The 15,929-nt window shown below is 38.8% G+C and overlaps 1 protein-coding gene across 4 annotated transcripts in view; it reads right to left on the bottom strand.

The window, feature by feature from the left end:
• The window catches only part of MTMR4 (myotubularin related protein 4), a 61,497-nt gene extending 49,205 nt beyond the window's left edge, over positions 1-12,292 (bottom strand). Inside the window, exons 1-3 of one of the 4 annotated variants that reach the window (XM_034421006.3) lie at positions 12,207-12,292; positions 6,624-6,841; positions 2,073-2,138 (exon numbers count right to left, since the gene is read on the bottom strand). In XM_034421006.3, the coding sequence (XP_034276897.1) occupies positions 2,073-2,075 (3 nt within the window). In that variant the 5' untranslated portion in view covers positions 2,076-2,138; positions 6,624-6,841; positions 12,207-12,292. The remainder of the gene's footprint in view (positions 1-2,072; positions 2,139-6,623; positions 6,842-12,206) is intronic. The other 3 variants (XM_034421008.3, XM_034421007.3, XM_087888924.1) reach the window with 3 other exon arrangements.
• Between the last annotated feature and the right edge of the window lie 3,637 nt (positions 12,293-15,929).

Genomic DNA, 15,929 nt, shown 5'->3' with positions numbered 1-15,929 from the left:
GCGTGCCAGGAGCGGGGGGTGGGTGGGTGGGGGGGTTTGCTTGCACATGCACAGGGCAGGGCGCATAGAATTATGGGTGTGGGTACACATACACATGAACCTCCCCCCCTCTCCTGGCACACGATGGCAAAAAGGTTAGCCCTCACTAATATAAGTTATTGTGAGTTCATATGAAAGTAGAAATCGATAGGTGGTAATGGTTGCATTAGGTTACACTTCACTGATTGGTGATAATGGAAGAATCAGGGATGAGTTCTGTGAAAAATTGCAACATCAGGGGTGTCAAACTCGCAGCGTCACGTGACATATTGCAACTTTCCCCCCCTTTGCTAAACCGGGCATGGGCGTGGCTAGCACATGACACATCTGGCCCGCAGGCCGCGGGTTTAGTATCCTGTTCTAAATTAATGAGAATGACATGGGAAATACAGAAAAAGTTACTGGACCAACTGGAGATCCAAGAATGAATAAAAATAGTTATTATTTGATAAATACCTGCTTAAGAGAAGTTTCTGTTTCAAATACATGGGTTAAGCATAAATGAATCCATGTATGGAAAATTAATTGGAAAGCGTGGCTGATTGTATTTTTAAAATGAAAAACTGAACGAATTAGTCAAATGCTATGAAGTGCTATGATGTTCTTGATATGGGACAGGTCATAACTTGGCAGTGTCCCCACGTTCCAAGTATTTTTAGATCTTGGGAAAAATGATATGCAAGAAAAGGAAAAATGTGAAAGGAACTAGACTGTCACTGTTCCTCTATGCAGAGAAAAATATTTTTTTTAAAAGTGAAGATCAACTCACAAGATATTAATCTGTCATGCAAGCCTCTGGCAGAATTAAAAAGATGCAAGTGATGACAATAAGCAAAATATGGGAAGTAGAATGCAGCTTTACTCGAGGCAGAGGGTGAGCAGATCAAGCCCACAAAGCTGCCAGTGGAGTCATTAAGATTGCCAGCTGCAATGAAAACATATATTCCTTGCAATCATTAAAGTTTTCAATGCTAATGGACTGAGCCTACTATTGTTCAGGGTTGGTTCTGCACATATTCTGATTATTCATACTTTGAAACCATCCAGTCCAAAATCATCAGAACTTTATTGCAAGTTTCCTGTTCTACTTCAAGTGAGCTTCTTTAGTTAGAACTTAGTTGCCCCTCTATATCACTTCAAATGAGAATGAGGATCTGTTGCCTGAAAAAAGAAGAAACAGACTCTCTGCGGTGAATTATGCATAGCTTACTTTGGTTGATTAACTTCACTTCCATTTAGAAAAAGACCTTTGCCAACTATTCGTCCTCCAATGGTTTTTTTCTGTCCCATTCCTATTGTCACTTGGAATAATTATCGATTTAAGTAATTAAATAGGGAATCCTTTATCTAGACATATAGATTGACAAATCTAATATTTCATCTTATTAATCAGGGACCTTTTTCAGAGACGGTGAACAAAACTATTGCCATGTTCATATAACAAGCTATTCTTGAACAAATAAACCACACTGTGGTTGTTTTGTGTGTGCTGTGTGAACTGAGCCTATCACCATCACTCTAACTTGCAAAAAAATGTGGATTTTCTTCCAGTGATCATTTAAAAATATTATCATAAATGTACAACTCTGAAAAATTACTGGTAATCACTATACAAAAGAAAGGTCTTCCCCACAAAACTAAATACCTACAGTAGTTCCTTTTACATTACTTTGGATGGATGTTCCTTCCTACTCAATTTCTTTCCATATCCCTGTCTTTATTAGCAGAGTGTAAATTCTTTGAATAAAAACAGCATCCCTTTAATGTGGAATCAACACATTACACAAAAAACGAACAACAAAAAAGCTAGAAAAACCCTACTCTACCTGAAAAATGCTGTATCTACCCCAGTTCTGCAACACTTGAACTTGGATCGGCTCCATTTTAGCTCTTTCTGAGCATATTCTTATCGTTCATTTACTGTTACAGAAACCAAACATCAAGCAATTATGGAACAAATCCTCTTCAAGCACTACGGTTAAACTTTGCAAACACATACAACAGAATGAAATAGAAATAAAAATCACATTCACCATGGTTTTCTCCGATTCCTGGCCCGCTCTGATTTTTTTCCAGAACTGCTGCTAGAGATCCACCTACTGGGAGGAAAAAAAAAGTAAGATTAGGTAAGATAATGGATCAGCAAAGTGCAATCAGAAGCAAAAGCAAATCTTCCTTAAATGATATTTTACAACACCATTATTTAAAGCATTTAATTAGAAGAATATATTATAGTCTATCATGCAACACTGTACCCAGAATGAAACTATAAAACTCCTAAACAGCAGGAGAAAGTAAATGGTTAAACTCCTCCCTCTTTGAAGCTACAAAGGTGAAAGAACAAAGTACATGAATCTACCACTGTTCCTAAAGCATGCTTCAACAACTGGCTGTAATAAGAAAAATACAAAAAAAAAAATAGTTACTAAGCAGAAAATCTAGAAAAACAAGATTTCTGGTTTAATCTCCTGCACCTTGCATTAATTCAATTATTTACAGTTAAATATGAAAATGTGCACCTGTGGTATTTGTGAGAATCTAATTGGGGGTGCATATATGTTTATATTTTACAATGTTTGTATATTTCCTCAATGACAAGGCTCTGGAGAGGGCATACGTACTACTGCGTGCAGGATCTGAGCAGAGTGGATATTTTTGTGCTACCCCAGTATCCAGTATGTGTGTTTTCACTCTCAAATTGTCCCTGGTTTTGTGCATGGCTGTATTGGCAAGCACAGAGCAGGTTGCATACACTCCATTCTGGTCAGGAGAGAGGGGGAGGGGCTTAGAATAGAGTATTTTGCAGCATACCAAGCTGCTACCTAATTGCCTTTCCCATGGAATACATTCCAGATGTATTTTTCTACAGTGCTTCTTTCCTCAGACTATCGATGAATCTGGTCCATCTTCCAACTTGATCATTCATTAACAGACTTCTCCTGCTATACTGAACTTAGTCTTGTGTTCTTTTTTTATTGTGTTACGCTGTTGATAAGACAGGATTCCCAGGTCCCTTTTACATAACTTCCTTCCAACCCTTCTGCTGGGTTGCAAACAAGAAGATATGGGAAACAAGTCACTTCTGGAACTGTTTCCAACCTTTTTACTGGCAGAAGTTGTGGGACGGATATCTATTTCTTCTTCTTTACAATGAGCTAATGTACTGTGCTTCTGCTTTCCCCTCATGTTGCGATTATGTGTACCATAATCAATCCTGGGAAAGGAGAAATAAGAAAAAAATCCAGATTGTCCTGTATAAGAGGGGCAAAGGGACCAGATTCTGTTGTTATAGCGTAAAACAGTGAAGAAGCATTCCAGAAACCCTTCTTCAGTCTGTTTCTTAACCTTCCCTTCCTTGAAGGGCTCACAACTGTTAACAGAAATGCCAATAGATGGAAATCTGATTTGATTCTGGAGTGGTTCTGTGTGAGGAAACGAAACGGGGAAAGAAATGCATACTCTTTTGTTTTGGATTTTGCTGGGCATACCTATGACATATATGTCAAAGGTGTGTACCATGATGTTTTGGGTGATACACCAGTGTACACCAACACCCGACAACTATTCTTGAGAAGACCAGTTGTCATGTGATATTTGTTTGCTCTGGAGGCCATACAAGAGAATGGGTGTGCTCGTGCCCGGCTTCTGGAAATCACATGAGTGGGCTGTCTTCTTATATGGACTCAAGAGTTCCAAAAATCATGCAAGAATGGAGCTGCAGGTTTTGGGAGGCTGCAGAGGCTGAAGAAAAGCATTCTCCTAAGCCATTGCAAGAACAAACACCTTGTGCGACCTGGAGGAACTTCCAGCAGGCTGCAGGGGCCTGTCAACAGTGCCAGAAGGTAAGTGGAATGCAGATCTTGGGGAGCACAGGTCACATGGGACAACTGTGCCTTGAAGAATGACACGGGGTGGTCTTTTTAAATGACAGCGGTGATACTAGGGCTGATGTCAAGGCTGGGACCTCTACTTCAGACTCAGCCCAGGATACCATTCAGAGTTCTCACTTGAGGCACAAATGAGAGACTTAAATTACAGGTAGTCTTAACAACTATTTGTTCAGCAACCATTCAAGGTTATGACAACATTGAATAAATGGTAGTTATGACCAGTCCATGAACTTATGGCTATTGGGGCATCTTGCAGTCATGCGATCAAAATTCTGCCCTTTTGGCCACCCTGTACTCCATCTATCTACTCCTGCCACCCACCTCCCTCCGGCTGTCTTCTTCCTGCTGGCCCAGAATCCAGGGCCTGGGTGAAGGTGTGAATTGGACATGGCTAGTTTAATGAAAAGAAGAGGTGACATGATAGCAGTGTTCCAATATCTCAGGGGCTGCCACAAAGAAGAGGGAGTCAAGCTATTCTCCAAAGCCCCTGAAGGCAGGGCAAGAAGCTATGGATGGAAACTAATCAAGGAGAGAAGCAACCTAGAAAACTAAGGAGTAATTTCCTGACAGTTAGAACAAGCTGAGTGTGACAGAGCAATGGTGCCTTGTCTGCCAAAGGGACAGTGGGATGGAACTGGTGGAGGAGGTAGAGCAGCTATTTGGGTGGCAGCTCCCTGTATAGATGGCATCTGTCAACACTGAACAAGGCCTTGTGAAACCATCTCCTTTGTCTGGGTAGCCACTGCCTGCACCTCTCCTGTCCCTTCCACTAGCTCTGTCCCACTGCCTCCTCCCCATCTAGGCTCAGTGAATTCCCTTCAGTAGATGAGGCTGTGCCATCCTGCCATGCACATCCTGAATCTGCACCCTGGGCCAGCAACAAGAACAAATGCCAAAGTTCAGCTAAGAACAATTTATAGAGATAGTAGCAGTGGAATAGAGGGCATCCAAAAGTGCAAAGATGGGAAGGGGAGATAAACAAGTGAGGGGAACTGAAGCAGAGGCAACTGTGGCAGGGTAATGATATCTGAAATGGTATCAGGTGGTATGAATAAGGAGCAAAGTACCAAAAGTAACACTATTCCTATCCCTACACATCTTCAACAAATTATAACAGAAACCAGTTTTGCAGTAAGAATGATTCGCAAATTAGAACTAATTAGATATAGTAAGTTATCTGGGGGTTTATTTTGATAACTTACATTTTAAATAAAACAAAATAGCTATAACTATGTTCCTTCTTAGTATTCCTTAGTGAACTAAACAAGTCTTATTTGTGGAACAATCCTATAATATCTAATCAGAATGAAATCCCTTTTAATTCAATGGAAGTTATTACTCAGTAAGTGGGTTTAGGACTACAACTCGAATCTTCTGAGCAGAAAACTGGCTTATGCTTATTTAAAAACATAGTTATCCTACACTTCTATTTTGACCAAAATTTAAGCACTCAGTAATTGGACTGTTCATTCAAAAAATTGGATTACTCCAGAAGCAGCCGACATATGTCAGTGAACACGCTAGATCTGGCACTTGGCTGTGCTAGCAGGTAAGCTAAGCTATATGCAAACATTGATTAATCAATTCATTGAACTGCAATCTTATATCTACTTCCCTCAAAGCTAAGACATAAAACTCTATGATATTTCGTGCTTTAAGCTATTGTCAGCCTTAATATAAAAATGTAACAAATTATGGGTGAAGGCTTAAGAACAAATGCTAATATATTATTGTAGATATAACCGAAAAGTATCTCTATTTCTGTATTTATGTGAAACAAAAGACAAAAAGTTCTCGATTTTATCAAATGAGAGTAGGAAAAATAGTGTCATTTACTGAAATGTTCCTTTCTACATAATTCCTGCTGGTAAAAGTTTTTCTCCCCTTGCAGCGTTGGCCATCTTACACATTGGTCTTCTGTTGCTCCCCAGCGAATGCACTTTTGCCAAGAAACCAGAATTTATTAAGAAATCCAACACTATAAAGGAAGATGGGGTGACCTCATTTCTGAAAATAGCTACTATTCTTTCAAAGTTAAAAGCAATTCTCTTAGGTTCATGTCTCCCTTTTTTTGTACAATTTTCAAAGCTAAACTCTTTCAATATAGTTTTTATTTATTTTCTTTTTCATTTTTGGGAACTTATACCTCCTTTTCCAATGCACCATACTCAGAAACTGTGATGTATCAAAAGTCAGAATCCTGGTTCCTTAAGTGATCAGTCAAATAATTTTAGGAACCAGTGCATGAAAGCAATGGCAACTTTCACATAGCAGACTGCCTCTGATTATAGTTTCACACAGCCATCATTACAGCTATGGTAGTAGTAGATGACAGATCTTTCCATCTTGAATCTGTCCAAGCAGCCAACCTATGACACTGAATACCAAAAACAATGTGCAGATTATATAGAATGTTATAAACACCAGGCTAGCCCAACTATCCAAAGGGCATCTAAAGAGAATCCTCCATTTTTCATACTGTCCACAGACTTTGCTTTTTCCAGAAGCAGCAGTACTCTCTATGGTCCATTCAGAAGTAATCAAAATAAACCGGTCTCTAGCTTCATAAATGCTTTGTCTAGGTGTACTCACAGGTAATTTGTCTCTGTGCTCCCAGAAAGGTTTGAAGTTTTGAAGACAAAACTCTATGCATCACATAGAAAGAAGTGAAGAATTGTCCCAGCCCTATCTTACCTCGTTTCTTTGTAAGGAGGAGGAGGAGGAGGAGAGAAGGAGGAAGAGGTAGATGGTCCTAGTCTTCTCTTTTACAAAGAGGGTCCTTTTATCACTGACATGAGAACTGGGAATAATTCTTCACTGTGTCAGTATTAGCAAAGGAGAACTGGATTACAACAGCAGGGGACAGGGTCTTGAGTGATAAGTCTTGCTTTTCAGGAATCTTTCCATATCATCTGGATGAATTGGAAGCAAAACATATTTAATTCGAGCTAGTCTGAGTTCAAAACACTCTAACTGGATTTAGAGTTTGATGTCCAATCTAAGAATGGCCTGAGCTTCATTATGAAAACATCTATTGTGAACTTGAAGCTGTTTCAAACCAACATCCTTTCAGAGATAATCCATTTTGATTAAAAAAAACCATGTTCTTAGGCTAAAAGAGCCTAAACTCAGAAAACTTCAAATTCAAACTATCTTGTAAATCCTTAATTTGAACTACCAGGATTTTGTATGGGATTTTCTGCTTGCTCTATGGTGTAAAATTCTCAAGATGCGACATTGAGTTGTGTGAAAAACAGAAGGTCAAGTAAATTAGGCAAAGGAAATCAACAATGCTTCATTTCTCACAAACTGAAGCATGAACACAAACCAAATCGCTAGATCACAATCTTCATTCACACAACTCTGATCTCAAGAAAACTGAGCAAATAGTTTCTAATGTGTCATAGCATTTATCCTCATTAACGAAGATTAATTATGCTTCCCCAACAAATAAACATAGGTGGTAAAACTAGCTAAACTTGTAAATTTATGAAACGTTTACAAGATTGCTCTGTGAAGATATTTATCATACACACAGTCCGTTAATACTATAAACAATTGTTTCCCTGGAAAATTTTATCAGCTGTGTTGCAGGTTTCTAACAAATTTGGTTTAATTTTTTAAACATTTTAATTGTAAGATACTTAGAGCAGTTAATGTGAACTAGACAAATGTAAATATTGAAATAAAACAAAACATAGAAAAGATTATTTTGGAAGTGAAAAGGACTTAAAGGAACTATAAGAAATTATTACCATAAGCACACAAAGGTAATTCCAGTGGAAATTTGAAAGCTAACAGATACATTACAAGACTTATCTGATAGTCTACTCCAGGAAATAAATGTTAGGTGGCTAGTGATTGAAAATTGCATTAAATTTATGAATATTCATAAAAATATTTCCCATGTGAGCATTAGAATTGATCTTTTATCTACAAAGCATAAAATAAAAATTTTAGAATTTTTTAAAATTTGAGAATATATGAGAATCTGGAAATTATTAACTTTAAAAGATAAAATGTTTAGAAAGTCATCCCAGACAGTTACAGTAACTTAATGAAGTTTATACTAGATAAGTCTATTTCCTTTACACATTTAAATATTAAATGTGTAAAGATATGATATAAATGATATAATTTAAAAACATGTTTTAGTAAAAGCAGATTTTTATTAAAAACAACAAAGATAAAAATCTAATACCAGAGAATCTCTATAACAAAAAGATATTGGAGGAGCTGTGGCGGTGCAGTTGTTAGAATGCCGTATTGCAGGCTGACTCTGCCCACAACCAAAATGAGGACCCAGATTGTTGGGGGCAATATACTGACATTTTTAAACTGCTCAGGGAGTGTTATAAAGCACTATAGAGCAGTATATGTCTAAGTGCTATTGCTATCTTAAAATATATTTTTTAGCTTCATATCTCCTCCCATGGTTGAAAGAGAAACAAAGAACACTTACCTAAATAGGACTGATTAAACAAACAAACAAAAACTACTTGTATCCTCAATTTGGTAATACTAATCAAAATACTAAGAATGATAAACCACAAAACTTTCAGGGAAAAAATTGCAAGCCGAAAACAGTGGAACATACAGTTGTTCCTCATGAGGTGACCATAACACAATGATCTCCACTGGGTTTAGAGCTGTTTAGAGCGATCTTTACTCAAATCATGGTTTGTTCCTTTAAAAGGACCCTGGGTTCACACATAATCACTTTTGGAAACTGCATGTTAACTGCTTTTCAACTATTAGGAACCTTTAGATTGACAGGGTTTATAGCACTGGTTGAGCTTCTTTTAATTCTTAGTGAAAGAAGTTTTAAATACAAGTTCAAGAATTTTTAAAAATGGTATAAATAAGAAAGGATAACTAAAATTTTGATTTGGGAAAGTTACAAACAGATTAAGGGTCCAGATGGATTTGAAATAAGATTTTAAAAACAATTATAAAAATATTTCCTGTGGAATAATGCTTTCATTTTGATTTTTTTTTAAATGATGAGATGAGACTTTGAAGGCCAAACCTTGGAGGGAACCAAAGAAACTGAACATTACAATTAAAGGAGAGTGCTTAAAATTTCCTTACTAATACAGAATGAAGCAAAATATTTTAACAATGGACATACTGAAGGATATTGTTGAATAATGGACCCAGAAGTTAAAATTTTAAGAATGACTGCCTCTATAAATAGACAGTGTTCAAAAGATGCTATGGAAGAGTTTTAATGGATCAGACTGAAACTGATCTGCCAGGCTACAAGAATTGTGCACCAAAAAGATACTATACTAGACATACAAATAAAGCCAGTTGATATCTCAATAATTAAAATGGATATACAAATAACAAAAAAAAAGCAACCTGGGTAACTTTCCTATATTGTATTTATGGAAGAGGCTTGTTTGAAAGATTCTATGAGAAGGGATAAAGAAAAAAAAAGAAATCAAGTTGTAGGAGATTATTTGAAGGGAATAAAGATCAAGACTGTTAAAAGTAAAAAAGGAATATAAAGTTGTTTATTTGATCAAGTTTAAAATAGCTATCTCTAATAACCCTGGCTGTATTTTAAGAGGCGCTAAGTTACTAAAATTGTTTGTACTTGTGACGGGAAATTTATATATTTCTTTTCTTCTTTACTATATTCTTATTTTTTCTTTCTTTCCTAAAGTCCATATACAAGCAACCAATATACAAGTGATTTAAAGACAGGATCTATGGAAAATCTGCAAGCTGCCTCATTTTAAAATTAAGCATAAAGTTTTGCCTACACCCACATATCCTATTTTAGAATCTGTTTTGAATACACCGGAATTGATCTGTAACATATGAAAAGCTCACTATTATAATGAAATGAAATCATCCTTCTGAGAATATGAAGTGATTTTCTGTCATCCATCTGTAAGCAACCAAACATGTACCAAGCCTTTTCTCTCATATCTCAGACTGCAAACATGTCAATTTTCTTCTGCTTTTCAGAATTAAGATGTTCTAAATGAATCAATATTACTCTCTTTATTTAAAGTTATAGTTCATTTCAAAAGATATTTAATATCAAAGTGAACACGGGGCTACTTCACAACGTATACTGCTGCAGTCTACTTATGCATCTACATGAAGGATTTAAGAAAGGAGAGTAATAGAGATATTTCTGTTTGGAAATCTACCCTTATCATGTTTTAGAGCTCCTATGAAGCCACAGTTCAAAAATCACATCTGGGGACAGCCCATTATTCAATGGAAGAATGCCTTCTATATAGAAAATCTCAGATTCAGTACTGCTCTTTTTTATGCTGCTTATTCAATCCAATTCAAAGTGGAAGCAATATAAACAGAAAAAAGGTTGTTTCTATCCATCTTATATACAGATGTGAGTTTCTATGAAGACTGAATATGTAGCTATTAAAAATACCTAATTGGAGAAAACACATGCAGGTGCAATTTTACACATTCCATCCCAGGCCGAGCTTAGTTTAAAGCCCATTAATTGTTCTTGGTGTCGATCTAAAAAACTTTTTAGTGGATAGCACCACTTTGAACTAATATATTGTGAATTTACATACTCAGTATCCTATATGCAAGCATTTACTTTGTTGTAGTACTTGGAGTGCTAATACCATTCTTTCTAAATATAAGGAAAGATAATTTTATGAGAGGGAAGGGAAATAGCTGAATTCTTTCAAAAATAATACAATGAAATTTTGTGACAAATGAAAAGCTTGTCACATGGGAAAAAATAATCAAAAGTACAGAAGGTGGGATTCAGACAAACTAAAACAGATGCAAAGAAAAGCAGCAAAGATTACCCATTTTATGAGAAGAAACAGGCAAGTCTGTCTTAAGAAAAAATACAGCAGAGGATGACTATGATCCTATTTTTCAAACATAAAATGAATCAATAATATAGATAAGACCTTGTACTCATTGTGCTGCAGCCCAATGAACAGGACATGGGATAATGCTCTTCAAATACAGAAAGATAGATTCCACTTGAATCTTAAAAAGTTCCTAAGGTAGTAGTAGCTTGTCTGCAAGGTAGTTGGTTACCATCCTTTGCAGAAAGTGGACAAGCTTCTGTTAAGGATTCTTTAATTTAGAGTTGCCTCTATATGGGGGGAGGGGGGACTGGCTTAAACAGCTACTAATTCTAGAGCAAATTATTATACACTACCTAACCATCTTAAACACAGCAATATTAGCCTTTTTTTAAAAAAGCACAAAGCCACCCTGGATAATGTTGCCAGTTTTCTCCCATGAAGATGCACAGGAACATCTTGCGGCTACCCTGGCTAACGATCCTAGCACTGGAATCGTTTAGATTGACCTGAATTAAATAAAATTCTTTAAAAGACACAACTTTATTTTTAGGAAACCTATACACATTTCACAGCAGGTACAGTCTTTTAAAAAAGCATTCTCTCCTATATAACAGCGAAAGAAAGCAACCGCCACCTTTTTTGTTTTTTTGAAAGAAAAACATTGTCATAGGCACGTCCCACCCTTTATGTATACTTTTTACATAATGAACTCACACTTTAAAAGCTAGTGTGTACAAATGCTGTTTACAAAAAAATCAGGACTCTTTTCTTAGGCCAAAAAAAAAATGTTCAAGACTGAATTCTGAAGTCCTAATCTGTAGCATAAACATAACACTGCTATTACGTTTAATAGTAAAGTGTAACCACTTTGAAAGGTATTTTTTATTATTTTTTATTGTAACCTGTAACAAACCCAAGTCCTCCTTAAAATGAGCAAAGCACGTCGGTCCAATTTACTGTATTACTGGTTTGCGATTTTGACTTTTATGCTAATAGGCTCGAACAATGGAAGGCCCGGTTTCTCAAGGCTCCTCCCACTTGTTTTAAGGAACGGCACTAGAAACTGGTGACAGGAGACGAAGACAAGGGAAAAGAAAGCGAGACCGACGTCTTCTCGTATTCGAGAAAACGAACGTGGGCGAACTGGGCCCAATGGAACCGGAGTTCTCCTGAGCACGTCCAAAGCTCATTCTGACAACTCGTTAGAACTTTAGGGGGGCGTGGCCTGATATGCCCTCAATAGGGCGAGGTTTGTCCTGGCTCCTCCCCTCGCTTTTAAGACTGACAGCAATTAGGGAAAGGCGTCCGGCCTGGGCCTTCGCTGTCTTCCCCGCAAAACGAAGCGAGGCCCGGAGACGTGAAGGCCCCACCCACGAAGCCCGTCGCCGCCACCGCAGAATGAGGGGGACAAGAGGGGAGAGGGCGGCCGGTTGAGCGAGCGCGAAAGGGGTCTCCTCACCTGCGCTCCTCCTCCTTCTCTTGACGGCGCTGCTCCCACCTCAGGCGCCTCGTGCAGCTCCCGCCCACCCGCCTAAGCCAGCCACTCCTTCACAGTGCCCGCGGTCAGCCAATCAATGCCCGTCACTGAGATCCAATCCAGAAACCGAGATTGCGCCTCCTGGAGGAGACAAGTCCATGCTTCTGTTGCTCGGATTGGCCAACGCTCCCGTCAATCATTCTGCCCCAACGTGACAAAGGAGGAAGAAAAAGAGTGGGTGGGGAAGGGGCAGGCCACGACGGCCAATGAGAAATCACAGCGCGTCCTTCACGCCAGCCAGTCAGGATGAGAGAGAAAAAAGAGGCGCCCACGGCCATTTTCACCTCAGTGCTGTCAAAAGAAGGGAGGGAAATGAAATATTCCAGTTGATTGGCTGCGACGAGAGGCACGCCTGGGTGCTGCAGCAGTTAGGACATTTTTATACCAACTTCTGCCTCTCAGCGTTAACCCCACCGCCTGTGTTCAATCACATCGCCCCGCCTCTACTACGCCTCCGTTTTAGTCCAATCAAAAGTGAGGGCAGGACCTTGGGCTTGTATGGGCCAATTACTGCAGACTATTCCTTTGGTATGCCTTGAAAGGAAAGGGGTTGGTGCGCAAGTGTTTGTGTTAGCGCAGAGGTCTTTAAACTTGGCAGCTTTAAGACTTGTGGACTTCAACTCCCAGAATTCTCCAATCAACATGGAGAATTCTGGGAGTTGAAGTCCACAAGTCTTAAAGCTGCCAAGTTTGAAGACCTGAGCTAGGCGTTTCATGTATCGACCTCCGAATGCTTGTGTTTTAATAAAATTTATACTTCTGTCAGCTCAGATTGTGTAAAATATACTGCTCAAAAAAAATAAAGGGAACACTTAAATAACACAATGTAACTCCAAGTCACGCTTCTGTGAAATCAAACTATCTACTTAGGTAGCAACACTGATTGACAATCAATTTCACATGCTGTTGTGCAAATGGAATAGACAACAGGTGGAAAGCATAGGCAGTTAGCAAGACATCCCCAATAAAGGAGTGGTTCTGCAGGTGGTGACCACAGACCACTTCTCAGTTCCTATGCTTTCTGGCTGATGGTTTGGTCACTTTTGAATGCCGGGGGTGCTGTCACTCTAGTGGTAGCATGAGACGGAGTCTACAACCCACACAAGTGGCTCAGGTAGTGCAGCTCATCCAGGATGGCACATCAATGCGAGCTGTGGCAAGAAGGTTTGCTGTGTCTGTCAGCGTAGTGTCCAGAGCATGGAGGCGCTACCAGGAGACAGGCCAGTACATCAAGAGACGTGGAGGAGGCCGTAGGAGGGCAACAACCCAGCATCAGGACCGCTACCTCCACCTTTGTGCAAGGAGGGACAGGAGGAGCACTGCCAGAGCCCTGCAAAATGACCTCCAGTGGGCCACAAATGTGCATGTGGCTGCTCAAACGGTCAGAAACAGACTCCGTGAGGGTGGTATGAGGGCCTGACGTCCACAGGTGGGGGTTGTGCTTACAGCCCAACACTGTGCAGGACGTTTGGCATTTGCCAGAGAACACCAAGATTGGCAACTTCGCCACCGGCTCCCTGTGCTCTTCACAGATGAACGCAGGTTCACACTGAGCACATGTGACAGACGTGACAGGGTCTGGAGATGCCGTGGAGAACGTACTGCTGCCTGCAACATCCTCCAGCATGACCGGTTTGGCAGTGGGTCAGTAATGGTGTGGGGTGGCATTTTTTGGGGGGGCCGCACAGCCCTCCATGTGCTCGCCAGAGGTAGTCTGACTGCCATTACGTACCGAGATGAGATCCTCAGACCCCTTGTGAGACCATATGCTGGTGCGGTTGGCCCTGGGTTCCTCCTAATGCACGACAATGCTAGACCTCATGTGGCTGAAGTGTGTCAGCAGTTCCTGCAAGATGAAGGCATTGATGCTATGGAGTGGCCCGCCTGTTCCCCAGACCTGAATCCAATTGGGCATATCTGGGACATCATGTCTCGCTCCATCCACCAACGCCACGTTGCACCACAGACTGTCCAGGAGTTGGGGGATGCTTTAGTCCAGGTGTGGGAGGAGATCCCTCAGGAGACCATTCGCCACCTCATCAGGAGCATGCCCAGGCGTTGTAGGGAGGTCATACAGGCACGTGGAGGCCACACACACACTACTGAGCCTCATTTTGACTTGTTTTAAGGACATTACATCAAAGTTGGATCAGCCTCTGTAGTGTTTTTTTCCACTTTAATTTTGAGTGTAACTCCAAATCCAGACCTCCATGGGTTGATAAATTTGATTTCCATTGATAATTTTTGTGTGATTTTGTTGTCAGCACATTCAACTATGTAATGAACAAAATATTTACTACTAATATTTCATTCATTCAGATCTAGGATGTCTTATTTTTGTGTTCCCTTTATTTTTTTGAGCAGTGTACTTCTGTCAGCTCAGATTGTGTAATAATAATTATACTGTTGCAACATGTAAGTCGCATTAATTAAAGTTTAACGGTGGTTGCCCTGATAATTGGCTGATAATGAGGAAAAGCTTCAGTCGGATGCAGACAGAAAGCGCCCCTTCCTCATGGTAAAGCAGCCTCGGCTGTGAGCTGGGAAGGACGGGAGAAGGGTCGCTGCTGAGATTACGAGCCTAAATTACAGGTAGTCACAATCTTTGGAATGAAGGGATATGGATGTATTCTTAGTCTCAAGGGAAGAACACACTTTTATTTTTTTTTTAAAAAAAAATCTAAACAAAATAGACTTAAAGACAATTTTTTTAAAATTAAAAAATGCAAACTAAAAATGCAAACTCAGAAGGAAAAAAAATCTTCATTGGTTTACCATTGATATGTAATTGAACATTACATTAACATCTTTAACATTCAACAATTTCTCCATACATCAGGTAACATACATTGATGCAGCATCCTAAAATATGCTGAATGATCACATTATCACATCAGATATTTCTCATTTTTTATACCTTCAACATAAAAAAGGTATCCAGATTTTCAGATACATATTCTGAGGTCTAAAACACACTAAATATAATTTTTGATCAATCAACTTTTCATGAAACGCTTGAGGAAATTTTTTTACAATCACCATCTTCCATTTGTAACCTGATATTTTACTCTTAATAAAATTAAAATTTGTTGATATTTTAATTTTCTGTATAATCTGTCCAGAGAAATATAATAAATCAGAAATGAAATAAAAATATACTTCTCTTATGATTATTCATTGCTCCATCACAGCTTAACTGTTCCTTCAGTCCTTTTTTTGTTATAAGAAGGAAAAGATAGACTGGCCAACCTACATAAAATTTTAATTAAAAGCACGAAAAGATCTCTATCTAGAAGAATCTCCAGTTCTTTACCGTTCTTGCACTAATTTAAATTGTGTATTTGCTTTGCATCATGTGTACTGTGCATTTGGTTTCCTTTACAGTACAGCTACATTGGAAACTTCGGGAATCTGAAGGATGGGGTAGAAATTTTCTAAATTACACATTTTTTGTATAAATACAGTTTTGTTTCCTTCCCATTCATTTCTACATCTGTGTAAAATATACCTAAAGGAAATCATCAATAAAATATTTGTAAAATGTACATTAATCAAATTGTAATATTCATTTTGATAATACTAATTTTGCCCCCAAAACTATCTATTGCATCTATACATTTGATTTCATTATGTGCCATCATGTTA

The sequence above is a fragment of the Pantherophis guttatus genome, chromosome 1 (genome assembly GCF_059756535.1).
Source record: "Pantherophis guttatus breed Tessera chromosome 1, ASM5975653v1, whole genome shotgun sequence".
In the NCBI taxonomy this organism is placed as follows: Eukaryota; Metazoa; Chordata; class Lepidosauria; order Squamata; family Colubridae; genus Pantherophis; species Pantherophis guttatus.
This window is presented reverse-complemented; position numbering and strand designations above follow the sequence as displayed.